We start from the raw sequence: 13,096 nt of genomic DNA, 5'->3' as shown, positions 1-13,096 counted from the left end.
GTGAAATGCACGGCCCGCCACTGAATTGATGTATATACAGTGCAGCCTGGGCAGTTACACCCAACATTTGGCACAGACAGAATGGAGATGGCTAATGGGTTCATTTTGCAGTGAAATTTGGACAAAAAATCTAGACAACACCAGATGAACATTTCAGGCTTTATGAAATGATGAGAACATTGTTCTGATTATCACTGGCTGTGAATGTTTCTTTTCTCTTTGAAGCATTATTCATCTCCGTATCAAAAATCCTTTTCACTCGTACGTTTGTGCCTTTGCTCAGTAATCCACATTCAAACCAGTTCTGCTAATTCATCGCTCCCTTTCTCCACCAGGAAAAAGTCTTCTCCTTTTTTCCACAAGGAAATAGTATTCTCCCTTTCTCAACCAGGAAATATTCTGCACCCTTTTTCCACCAAGATATAGTCTGCTCCCTTCCTCCACGTGGGAAAAAGTCTGCTTCCTTTTTTCACCAGGAAATATTCTGCACCGTTTCTCCACTGGAAAATAGCCTTCTCCTTTTTTTCCCCAGGAAATAGTCTTCTCCTTTTTTTCCCCAGGAAATAGTCTTCTCCTTTTTTTCCCCAGGAAATAGTCTTCTCCTTTTTTCCCACCAGGAAATAGTCTTCTCCTTTTTTTCACCAAGAAATAGTCTGATCCCTTTCTCCACCAGGTTATACTTTGTCTTGAGCCAACAGTAGTCGGACAGGCTCCGGCAGCCCTGTGACCCCAAAAGGGAGATGCGGTTTAAGAAAATGGATGGATGGTTTTTTTGTAAAATTTCACAGGAATTGGAGGCATTTTTTTGAGGCATTTTGTAGTTGTTTTAATAAACCTCCATTTTCAATATGATGATTCTTAATGATTTGTAACTTGTCAAAGATAAGTAATAATGTTATCGTTCCCTCACTCTCTAACTCAAAACTTCCCTTTTCTCAGATTATGACTTCAACTTTGACTACGACTATAATCTCAACTATGATGGATGTAAGTTTTCTTTTTTGTTTCCTGGAAATAGTGTCTTTTTTAATCAGCTTTTCCGGCCCGAGAAGCTTCACATTAAATAAATGTCATGCTTCTTTCAGGGGACGATCCAGCCTCTGGGTTTTCATTTGGTAAGTCCATGAAGAACTGATCTCCAAGTGTTCTGCGGCCCACTGTAGACCTCCTGATCCTTCCTTGTGTGTTGCAATACATGTGGTTGGTTTCAGTGCTTGGGAGTGAGGAGGACTGTCCTTTAGTTGAATGTCTTGTGCTTTTAGAACCTCAGCCCCGCCCGAACTCCAACGTGTTCGTCACATCAGGTCAGGGGCCTTCGTTTGCTAATTCCCTACGAGTCTTTTGGGTCGTGTGGATCCGTTTGTAGCTCTGTGTGTTTCTGTTGCAGTTGATGGAGACCCTCATTTTCTGCTTCAGCTTCCAAGACAGAATCAGAGTCTGTGTTTCACGGTGGACGGCAAAGCCAACGATGTTCTCAGGCTGCTGGAGGACCCAGAGAACGGTACGCAGAGAAATTAGGGTTCATTATGCTATGTACTCTGCCCAACTGGGATAGGCTCCAGCAACCATGTGACCATAAACAGGAAAATGGATGGATGTTAAATGGATGGATTGATGTTGGATGGATAGATGGATGGATTTTAAATGGATGGATAGATGTTAAATGGATGGACGTACAGATGGATGGATGATAAATGGATGGAAGGATGGACTGACAGATGGATGTTTGATGGATAAATGATAGACGGACAGATGGATGGATGTTAAATAGATGGATGGACTGATGGATGGATGAATGGATGTTAGATGGATGGACGGATGGATGTTAAATAGATAGATGGATGGATGGATTGATGTTAAATGGATGGATGGATGTTAGATGGATGGATGGATGGATGTTAAATAGATGGATGGATGTTAGATGGATGAATGGATGGATGAATGTTAAATAGATCAATGAATGTTGGACAGATGGATGGACAGACAGATGGACGGATGGTTGTTAAATAGATGGATGGATGGACAGATGGACGGATGGATGACCTAACCCTCCATGCTCTCTTGTCCTCCATCCAGGGATCGTGGTGGATGGCCGTCTCCTCGGAGCTCCGTCCAAACACGGAGTGGAGAGTCGCTCTCGGACTTACTTCGATCAGCTCATCGTCTCCTCACTCGGCAGCTCTGGTGAAATCACGATCACCGTGTCACTGGATGCGGTGGCGGTGGAAGGGGAAGGCCGGGACACTCTTCCCGTCAACCAGCAGGCATCCATCACCAGGCAGGGTGTGACGGTCACCGTGGACAACCACCACGGCTGCTGGATGGAGCTGGCCCGGGGCGTGCGCTTCCTGGTCCTCTTTCACCGCTACAAACACCCCAGCTACCTGCAGATGGCGCACTTGGGTTTTTACATTGCAAATGGAGGGGGGCTTTCTGCTTCGACCCAAGGGCTTATGGGTAAGCAGACAGATGCTCCTACTAGAAATGGGTTTTCTGCTCAAACTCTGGTTCTGTTTAATGTGTTGTTTGGTTTGTGTTAACTCACTTTAACTCATCTACAAACAGTTGAAGGACAGTGCGTTTCACAAGTTGAACCACAATTTTTGTATGTCCAAAACTACAGAATATCAAATTAGGTCAATAAGCACAACCAGTACTAAGGTGCACTGGATTATTAAGCAAATTTTCTATTTTTAAAGAAATTAAGGAATTTTAAGTGTGTTTGAAAGATATGTCAGGGGTCATTTAATTAGCTCTGTTTTTATTTTAGTTTTTTTAGATTTACAATTCTGGCAGAGATGCACCAACAACAGGGAAATTAACTATTTTTATTTAATCCCTGCTGACATTACACTTGCTATTGTTACTTTTATTTGTCTTTTTGTCTTTTATTTTGAAAGGAACTTCTGCCAAAAGTTTTTAAAAAAAGATATTTTTCTTTTTTATTTTTTGCGCTTTTTTCATGCAAAATGAACAACAATTTATTTATGTTTATTTTAGTAGTAACAAAAGGATAAATACAAATATGTGTCCTATTTTTCTATGGAGTCAAGAATTTGTGGCTCCTACTGGGTTGTGGTGAGAAATCAACCCGACTGGCTCTTTCAGAGTTGAAGGTTGCAGCTCTACGCCAACGGTCCTGCTTACAACTTTAATACAGAACTGCTGCTCTGCAGAAATTGAATCTCAAGAAAGTGAAAAGGCTTTTGCTTCAAGAAAAAAAAAATTCAATAGAAAAATGATGTTAGTTTGAGAAAACAAACTCTCAGGGACTAGAATTTTATTCCTTAAAATAGGAATTCCTGACCCTTTTTCTTGCCTCATCGGCAGATTTTTTTTTTGGTTTTATTTAAAGACGATCTGCCAACGGAGTAATCATTTTTGGGGCCTTTTATTGCATTTTATGTCCTAGAAAACAGTTTTTGATTTTGGCATTATCATCATTCAAAGACAACTAGGAAAGCTTTTACAAAAGTTGCTCAGAGTGGGTCTTTAAAGTAACCGTTTCCTTTTATTCTCTCCTGGCTTGCAGGACAGTTTCAGCACGCTGACATAAGCATCACAGAGATGCAAACACGACCGGATCACCCACCCAACACGGACAGAACTGCAGTCAGGGGGGTCCTCAGGTGGGGGTCGGAGCAGATGCCGGTGACCTTGCAGGACAAGATGCTAAAAGACTCTCTGCAAAAGAGCCACCCGGGCAAATGCTGGGTGGTGCCCAAAGCGCAGGTGGAGAGACTCCTGGGCCGTCCCTACGACAGCTACGTGGTGAATCGCGTGTAGCTGCAGCACAGTCGACACCACCCTGGTTTATTTGGGGTTTTTCATTTGCAGCATAGGTAGGAATCAGGTTAAAAATGAAGACATCGAATGAGTGACTTATTTTGAAAGGGGAAATATGGAGCGAAACTGGATTTGAACGCATCACAACGCTGCTTAGACTGAATATCATCTTTAATCCATCACTAACTGGACTCATGCTCCTCTGGTCTCCCGTGGCAACCACAGAACATCCCTTTGAGCTTCAAAATATACCCCAACTCCGATAAGAAATCCCTCTAAATGGAGTCTTTTGTTTCTTCCTTTGTGGTTTTTGCTCCAAATCGACTGTATGACAAAAACTTTCTTGTGTATAAAAAAAATCCTCCTATAAAGACAAACCAACACAGGGTCTTCGCCATGTTTGCCATGTGCTTTTTTTTTATTTTTCTATCATTTCATTCATAGTTTAATTCATTTTATTTGTTACACAAGACATTAGGCATTGTTCACATACTAGTGATCAAACAAGGACAGTAAGTTTCTACTACTCAGCCTGAACTTCTAGGGCTTTTGTCAGTTTCCAGGTATGTTGTCAACAGTGGTTTTCAAAGGCCATATTGGATTAAATTAAAACAGTACAAGCACACACGAGCCCCTGCCCCCCCATTTCATAAAAAGACAGTATCCGATGCGGAGACGGGGGGTGTCGGGTTAAACATATTTCTGTTCAAGGGTTTGAGGATTTTCTACATGTTTCCAGTATGAATTGAGTTTTTTTCTCAAGAATAAAACATAAAATCATGGAATGATCACTACATAACAAAAAACACAGCAAATAAACAAACAAACAAATCATCCTGGAGTGCAGTAATTCAACAATCTGGTCTCGAAACCCACAATTAAATTATTAGCATAGGATATTCTGCATTTAACGTAAACTTTCAACAACAAAAAAAAACTAAATAAATATGATAAGACATTTGAACCACACACCTCCCAAAAAAAATTTGATTGTGGTAAATCAAGAACTAATTTTCAAGAAAAAAAGTGCAGCATTTCCTGTTTGTTTGAGTGGGGTGTGTGTACTTCAGGTGCACTGGGAGCTTTCTGCACTCAGATGTAAGACGACTAACTTATAAGCTTGTGTTGTTCTACGATCACATCTGCCGAAGTGAACTGTCCTGCCAATAACAGAAAGACGGTGTTTGGCACTGACCTGTCCCCTCCCGACGCAAAAACAAGCTGTCAATTTCCTGAAAAGGGTCCAGATTTTGAAAATTGACCCAGAATTAAGGCGAGAACCTAATAACGGTATCCCAAAAAAAAAGAAAACATGGGGGGCAGCACTGAACAAAGCCTCCCTGTGCTCCACATCGGCTAAGATTGAGTCCTTAATGTCCACAACAAACAGCGGAAACACGATCTGGTGCTTTCACTGTTAGCCGAAAATTCAGTCTTCGTCCTCACGACTCCAACATGAAACCTTCAAATTCCCAGCGTTCCTCACTTAACGTCCCGTTTCCTACTTCCAACCTCACCCATTTTTCCTTCACTTGTTCCCAATAGAAAGTCCCTTTTCTCCCGGACCATCAGCCACTGCTTCGTAAACGTCATAACCTCAGCCAGTGAAGTGTGCACCCATAACAAACTTCTGAATCATTTTAAACGTTAGAAAGTTATAAAGCATGGAAAAACAAATGGGAACTTTTTTTTTTGTCGAATTTTCATCTTTTCTGGAAGGGGTTGACAGTAAATAGCCACTGGTCAGCTTTTCACCACAGCACTGCAATGTGAGCATCACCAGATGACGACAGCCCATTTACACGCATCTGTTGCCCAAACCGGAAACCAGTGAGAGCGGCGTCTATCGAGCAGAAACACACGGGTTAAAAGACCGAGAAAGAGGAACGTGAAAGCAGGGCAGACAGGAGTGGAACGGTCCAGCCTTCAAACCACAGTGTCATTTTTTTAGTCTATGTACAACACTACTGTGTGAAAAAGATGCATGCATGTCGACTGGAGGCAACCCTTCCGGAGGATTCTACGCTATCCCGCATCCGAACAAACGGACCCCAACGCGACGCCAACTTCCCATCCACCCAACGGCTGAAAAAGATTTCACAGAAAGAATGAAATGCTCATAAAATCGGCAACAGCAAGTAATGAGTTCACCTCTAACGATAATGGTTAAGACATGAATATACTGTCAATTCTACAATGGAAATGAAAGACCGTATCCACCCTGCTTTTCGGTGACACGGAACAGGAGTGTTTGAAAAGTGTGTTTGTGAGCTTTTGTGTCTGAAAGGGTGGCAGGCAGGAAGCCGGGGCAAACTGCAGCGAAAGAGGCGGAGCCCAGAGACAAGTCGCCGCCCACCGCACTCACACTCCACCATCTGCTGCGGGTTCTACCGCCTCTTCGCAACGCTTTACCCCCCGCTTCCTGTCCTGGTCCCGCCCACTCTCAGACGCCCCGCCTCCCCTCACTGTTCGTCCTCCCCGAACACGTCGTTCTGTTTGCGCTTCATGTTCTCGAAGTCAAAGTCGGTCCCGGTCATGCGCTTGTAGATGTCCTTGATGTCGTTGCACGTGGTCTCGAAGTGGGTTGTGGCGTCGTAGGACCTCGAGGCGAAGACCTGGACAAAACAAAGATGGAGACTAAGATCTCTGATGGACAAAATCAAACATCTCCAGCATCTGAAATATTAGCCAGTAAGGAAACAGTTGGAAGGAAAACGACATTTTGACACTTTATAACTACGTTCACATCGGGCATACGGCGCACGTCCAAAAACACGCTAAAAGTGTGTTCTTTAACCCCGATTTAGCGTATGGTGTTTACACTGGACTGTCACTCATATATCCGCCTCCTCATCCACAGCTGGAAGAGGTCCGGTGCTGAACGTCAAAGCGACACAAATCCAGAATCTTTCTTTCTCAGCTCGATTCCGATCCATGAAAGTGTCGTATAATTTTGGCAAGGAACAAACCGCAATTATTAATTCTCCTTCAAGATCCATTTTCAACAGTTGGAAGTTCTGTGAATTAAAAAAGCAACCATCCATATACAACTTCCATATTCAAGGCCCTGATTTTGAACCATAGACTGTAGAATCACTGGACAGTTCGACCCCTCCCCCCTCATTCCAAACAGGAAGTACCTGCTGGCTCCAAGAAGCCAACATCCGAAAGATTTCTATTAATAAATAGACTATTATTACTCAGTCATTCTAATTGCCAGAATCACCATTCTTGCTCTGATATTTTTTCTTATCATCTTCTTGCTAAACCATTTTTTTTCTTTCTTTATCACAAGTTAGAAACTAACCAATCAGGTGCCTCATGTGGTGCCTGCTGGCCCCAGCCCACTTTCAGTGAAAGGGGTGTGGACTTTGAACAAGCTCACTGATGATTGGCAACTGTAGTTGCCCTAAAAACGTGACTCAGACCGACTGGGACCAATCACTGTCAACTGGTTTCAAAATGGAGACGTCCGTAAAGTGGAAAAAATAGTGACTGAATTTGCTTCATTTCACTACAGCCAAAGGAAAGGCCTTTTCTATGGGTGACGTCACCTCCCGCTATGTCCATTGATAATATATACTGTCCATGCTATAGACGAGCGTTCAATGGATGTGCGTTTGGTAGGCAGAGCCCAAAACAGTTGTCGAAATTTGGGCAGCGAGTAGAGAAGCCTGAACACAAGAGATTCGATTGCAGAAGCCATTATTTTTCATTGGAAGTGGTTGCTTGAACACATGTTACCAAGGGGGGTGTCAACGTAGCTTAACCCTGGAGCTGTCGCTGTCGCATGCCGTAACTCTTTGACCATTTGTGCGATCAACATGAATCAGCAGATTCTGATGCGGAGAAAAGATACTTTTCGTATCCGGTCGACACCAATATCCAAAAGGTGATGGATATTTCCACAAAGCTGCTTTTCTATGGGACAGAATCCCATAGAAAATGGGAATTAACTGTGTAAATGGATAAAGAGTTACGGTAGTCAAAAGAATGTCAACCCTGGAGCTAAAGCTCCAGGGTTAACATCAAAGGACATTTCTTCTTCATTTTGATTCTATAAATCTGCTTCACAAAGAAAGGTTAGGAGATCAATAAAATCATTAGAGACCATTTAAACCTCATTAAAGTCTGGTCAAAAATATTGACACAAGAATCTGTTCGTCTGGATCATCGTATTGACAAAACTTCAGAATATTAGCTTTGTGAAGCATATAAACAGCTAACATGTTGTTTTATTGACATTGTTTGTAGGTTTAGGTCTTACCTGGCTCTCAGTACCATCATCCGTTGGTTCATAAAGGTCACTAATAGCCACAAACCTTAAAAAAACAGAAATAATTTGTTTGTTATACACGGTGTTTAGTGCTCTCTAGCGATGACGCAGGAAAACAGCACAGACTTTTGGTCGATGGGCTCCAGCAGCTCCAGCGCTGGCTCAATCTCTGTCTCTGGTTCACTGGTTTCCACCGTGGTGCTGACGATGGCGATGTACTTCCCCTGGGCCGCCACGTTGTGAGCATAAGAGATCATGCACACGTAGATGTCTGGAGAAGCGAGAAAAAGATCACACATTAAGAAAAAATGAACCTAAACAGTGCTTTTATACTGCTTTAAATGATAGATGTTAACGTTCAGTTGGTTTACGTCCCTGTTTTTGTTTTTATCTTCGATTGTGACTCTTTTAGAAACCAACCACTCTAAGTTCAAAGTATCTCACTCCCTGAGAAATACTCAAGTATCTTATAGTCATAAATTAATTTACAGAGGTGCTCTTCTCTATTTCTCCTTGCAGGTGTCCTTTGACAACATTTTCAAAACAAAAAAGAGTTATAAGAATTAATTCTTAGAAATTCGAAGAACTGACTGCAGTGTTAGAAAATGCAAAATGTTTTATGGAAAAAATCCATAAATCTAAACTCTAAAAGTTCAAATAAAGACTTTCAAGCTTATTGCTAAATGCTAACTGGGCTAAAATAGTTAAGCTAAGCTAAATAAATCAAAATAGATTTTTAATTATTGAAAAAAAAACATGCAATTTCCCACATGGAAATTGTGCGAAATCATAGAAGTAAATGAAAAAAAAACTTAGATAAATTATTGTTAAATAATGCTAAAATGTTCGTACCAGCAACTAAAATAGCTGCATTTAGTTCTAATAATAAATTAGCTTAAACAACATTTGATATTTTTTCAGAAATTATTTACCATAAAGATTATGAGTGTTAAATTTCCTAAAAACAACTGACCAAAACCTATTAAAAGGCAAATTCACACATTAAAATCACATAATTCTCATACAAATATACAGAATAAATATAACAAAACTGTACATTTAATACAATAAAACAGTAAAGTTCTTAATTTCTTATTTTCACAAAAGTTTTTATAAATAATACTTTAAAATTGAAATATTGCTAAACATTACTAATAGAAAAAATAACAAGAGATACATGCTAAGTTAAATGCTAAGTTAGCATAAAGGCAACAAAAAAATTTAAAGAAATGCTTAAAATTTATAAACTAGGATGTAAGAATTTTCTTTACACTACATATAGAATGCGACAAACTAAATTAACTAAAGGTCAAAATTGTTTTAATTTTTGTGCTAAAAGGTCAAAATAACTGCATGAGTTGCAAAGTTATGCTGCTTAAACTAAACTAAACGTGTCACAAGCTCATTACCTAGAAAAGACAAAAGTTAATGTCAAATTAACTAAGCAAAAAAATTGATAGATAAATATTTTTAATAAATGTACACAACATTACTTTTTTGATTAACAAAATACTTGTATTTATGCCATAAGTTATCCAAATATTATTTTGTGGTACTTTTTTATTACAACCTAAACTCTTAGAATTAAAGTCTTCCAACACATTCTTGTGTAATCTGCTCTGTTTATTGTCCTCTAAAGCTTCTATAACGTGTCTGTTCTCAGTGAAGCAGCTGAAATACGATTGGTCCATTTGGTGCTGAGGAATCAGATGACACATCAAAGTTTAAGGAGGGCTAACGGAGGCCGAGACAGAAAAACAACGCCGCCCAATCATCTTAGATTAGTGCTTTAGGTTTCGCTGAATCACCATCAGCAATCAATACTTGGCTTTATTGAACTCTGTAACAACCCTCACAAAGCGAGTTTTATTTTTAGGTTTTCCACAAAAAAAACTGCAATCCTGCATGAGGGCTTAAAGAGCTGAAAAAGCTGCAAATTTAAGTGAATTATAGTTTAAAAAAAACAATAGCTTTCACATAACATGTAATTTGTGATTTATTTCTGAAAATGTTGCTTATCTAAAGTTGAAAGAAGAGGACTTTGTAACCTTTGCCACATCTTGCATCATTCAAAGTTTCAATACATGGATAAGGACTTCTCGGTTCTGCTTGTGAGCGAATCTTACCCGAATTGCGGTTGACTTGATTCTGAGGAATAATAATCTGGCAGGAGTTGGCATCGTTGGTGTTTTTGATGGGGTGGCTCAGGATGCAGATGACACGGATCACCTGGCCCACCTTGCGGACACGGTCCGAGATGTAACTGGGGTCGCAGATGAGCTGCTTACAGCGAGCCACCTGCAGCGGACAACACGCCAGAAAGACATTTCTGTTTAAAAAAGAACATTTTTAATCAAACTAGCAGGTGTTAGTCTTTAAACTGTTTTATCACAATCTTCAAACTAGATATATGGCATTACCTGCGTTAATGCTAGTGTGAATCCTGTAAGCTGAATGTGGCTGTGGAAGATGCTGAAACTGATAGCTAAAACTGTTGATGCTGATAGCTGAAAATGCTGAAGCGAAAAGCTTGCTAAAATATTAGCTAAATACCAAATAAGCCACAAAAAAGACTGGATTTTTTTTTTGCCAAAACAGCTAGCATATTGTTAAAATATTAGCTAAACTCCAAATTAGCCTAAAAAATTGAAAGAATGCCTAAGTTAGCCAAAACAGCTAGCCTAATGCTAAAATAGTAGCTAAACTCCAAATGATCTTTAAAAAAATGGAAAAAAATTAAAATGTTGCCATAACAGCTGGTATAATGATAAAATGTTAGCTAAATTCCAAATTAACCTAAAAAAACTATAAAATAATTGCAATTTTTCCAAAACAGCTAGCATAATGCTTAAATATTAGCTGAAAAACATAAAAAATGTCTAATTTTGACAATATTTTAGCATTTTGTGTAAATTAGCAAAAAAAAAGGCTAGTATGTTGCTCAAATAAAAGCTAAACTCCAAATTTTCTTAAAATAAATCTTAATAGCAGCCGAAAATTTTAAAGTTTAAATGGTGTATTTAGCTGAAAGTATGCAGAAGTTCAAAGTGCACAGAGTTGTTGAAAGATTTGAGCAATTTCTCATTCATTTTCTATGGGGCATATTTTGCTTAATACTTCCAAGAACTATAAAGTTTACAAGCAGTAATGTACTGAATGAACTGAACGTTTTGATTACTGAAATCGTTGAAAGAGTGACTGAGTTTTAGCGTGCCAAAAAACATACGGAAAGGCGCAGGAGAATCACTATTAAAAAAAAAGAAAAGTAAAAACACGCCGTACAGGATCATACAGATGATACATTCACTTTAGTAGTTGTTTTGCTTCCATCAGTTTTTTTTCCTACTTTATTAGGAAGACTGGACACTTTATTTTGAAAGTGATTCAGAGCTCTAAACTAGTGGTTTCAAAAACAGTCGATGTAGTGAAAAGATCGCGATTCTTGTATCGATTTAAAATATTGCCATGGCGATATTTAATTAATTAATTAAAAAAAGGATTTAGTTTAGTCTTACTTTTGTTTTCCACTTAAATATTTCCTAAATTACCAAAAGAAAAGCAGCTTGCTTATGAGATACAGTAGCAAAGCGCAATGTTCTTTTAATTACATGGGTTTTACAGTTTTACTTTTGATAAAATGTATTAATATCCGGATAAATTTTGAGTCATAATTTTAAAAAATAGCAAAATATTGTCTGGAATTGTCTTGGGATATGTTGAGATACGTATCGGATCATGACACGTGTGTCGTGATACGTATCGTACCGCCAGACTCTTGCTGGTCATACCTTAACAATAATCTGAATATTTTTTTTATGTCGTCTTTGCACCGATATGCAACACTTACCCAACGTAAAATGCTGCAGAATGGCGCAAAATTGTCTTTCGGCGTTAGAATCAGCTGAAATACGTTGATTGGGTAAGCACTTTTCTATTGTTTAGTGTAGTATACCACGTCATACATTACTACATTAACGGTTGAAGAGTTACAGTATATAACTAACTTAATTATATAAGGTTAATAAACTGTTCCTTTTTAAAAAAAAATGGTGTTGCAAAGGAGTGATCATGCTAATAGATGTGTGATCGAGAAAAAAAAAAAAAAAAAAAAAAAAGGCTTTCTTCTTCATGTTGTTTTTTTTTCTGGATGGTGTTTATTTCAGTAAAATATCGCCCCCAAATGAGCAGCTGTTGTAACTGCATGCTCCTCCCAGAAAAAGCAAACCGCGACAAATGACGGTTTATTGGCATTCCCCGCCCAACTGAACCGATTCAATCAGGCGTTCCTGGAGTAAGAATCAATTTTTAAGAAATATTAATCATAATTTCTGGCCGTACCTCTCCCTCAGACTTCACTCCAACCACTTTACCGCCCTCCATCACGATCTCATCCACCGGCTTGTTCAGCATGTAGGTCCCTCCGTAAATGGCGCTCAGCCTACAACAACAATTCAAAAATCCTAAGATGTGTTTTTTTTATCATAAAATATGACATTTTCCTATTTACAATACCTGGCAAATCCTTGTGGCAGCTCCCCTAAACCGTACAGAGGGTAGAGGTAAGGGCTCTTCCCGTAACGCGCCAGGGATTCACTGTAGAGTTTGATGCGGTTTATCGTCTCCAGGCAGGGAACGTCAAGATAGCTGGGAGTAAAGACAGAACAAGAGTATCGGGTCAAATCAGGATCGGCTTAAAGTGTATCGAGTCAAATCAGGATCGGCTTAAAGTGTATCGGGTCAAATCAGGATCAGCTTAAAGTGAACAAAAAAACACATTGAAAACTTGAAAAATAGACATTGTGATTGAAAACAAAAAACCAGAAAGTTTAAAAACTGAAAAAGAATAGAAAATTTGAAAACAAGACATTTTAAATTTGAAAAAAAAAATTTTTGAAATAAACAATATTTGGGGGGAAAATTAAAAAAAATTGAAAACTGGAAAATAAAAATAAAAAATAGGGAAAACTTGACATAAAAAAACTATAAATGTCAAAATTACTAACTGAAAAAAATATATCAATTAGTAACAGCTGT

General features: G+C 39.0%; 2 protein-coding genes across 4 annotated transcripts in view; one reads left to right on the top strand and one right to left on the bottom strand.

Annotated features, from left to right (window-relative positions):
* Positions 1-4,713, top strand: part of itih6 (inter-alpha-trypsin inhibitor heavy chain family member 6) — an 18,468-nt gene extending 13,755 nt beyond the window's left edge. For 2 of the 3 annotated variants that reach the window (XM_024292653.2, XM_036212874.1), the window contains 6 exons: positions 940-987; positions 1,086-1,115; positions 1,212-1,304; positions 1,388-1,501; positions 2,077-2,457; positions 3,533-4,713. In XM_024292653.2, coding sequence (XP_024148421.1) covers positions 940-987; positions 1,086-1,115; positions 1,212-1,304; positions 1,388-1,501; positions 2,077-2,457; positions 3,533-3,786 — 920 coding nt within the window. In that variant the 3' untranslated portion in view covers positions 3,787-4,713. The remainder of the gene's footprint in view (positions 1-939; positions 988-1,085; positions 1,116-1,211; positions 1,305-1,387; positions 1,502-2,076; positions 2,458-3,532) is intronic. The other variant, XM_024292655.2, reaches the window with a different exon arrangement.
* The window catches only part of gdi1 (GDP dissociation inhibitor 1), a 13,690-nt gene continuing 4,775 nt past the window's right edge, over positions 4,182-13,096 (bottom strand). The window contains exons 6-11 of the mRNA XM_024292659.1: positions 12,575-12,706; positions 12,401-12,500; positions 10,189-10,360; positions 8,189-8,333; positions 8,054-8,108; positions 4,182-6,401 (exon numbers count right to left, since the gene is read on the bottom strand). Of these exons, the coding sequence (XP_024148427.1) occupies positions 6,249-6,401; positions 8,054-8,108; positions 8,189-8,333; positions 10,189-10,360; positions 12,401-12,500; positions 12,575-12,706 (757 nt within the window). The 3' untranslated portion in view covers positions 4,182-6,248. The remainder of the gene's footprint in view (positions 6,402-8,053; positions 8,109-8,188; positions 8,334-10,188; positions 10,361-12,400; positions 12,501-12,574; positions 12,707-13,096) is intronic.

This window comes from Oryzias melastigma, linkage group LG7 (genome assembly GCF_002922805.2).
Source record: "Oryzias melastigma strain HK-1 linkage group LG7, ASM292280v2, whole genome shotgun sequence".
In the NCBI taxonomy this organism is placed as follows: Eukaryota; Metazoa; Chordata; class Actinopteri; order Beloniformes; family Adrianichthyidae; genus Oryzias; species Oryzias melastigma.
This window is presented reverse-complemented; position numbering and strand designations above follow the sequence as displayed.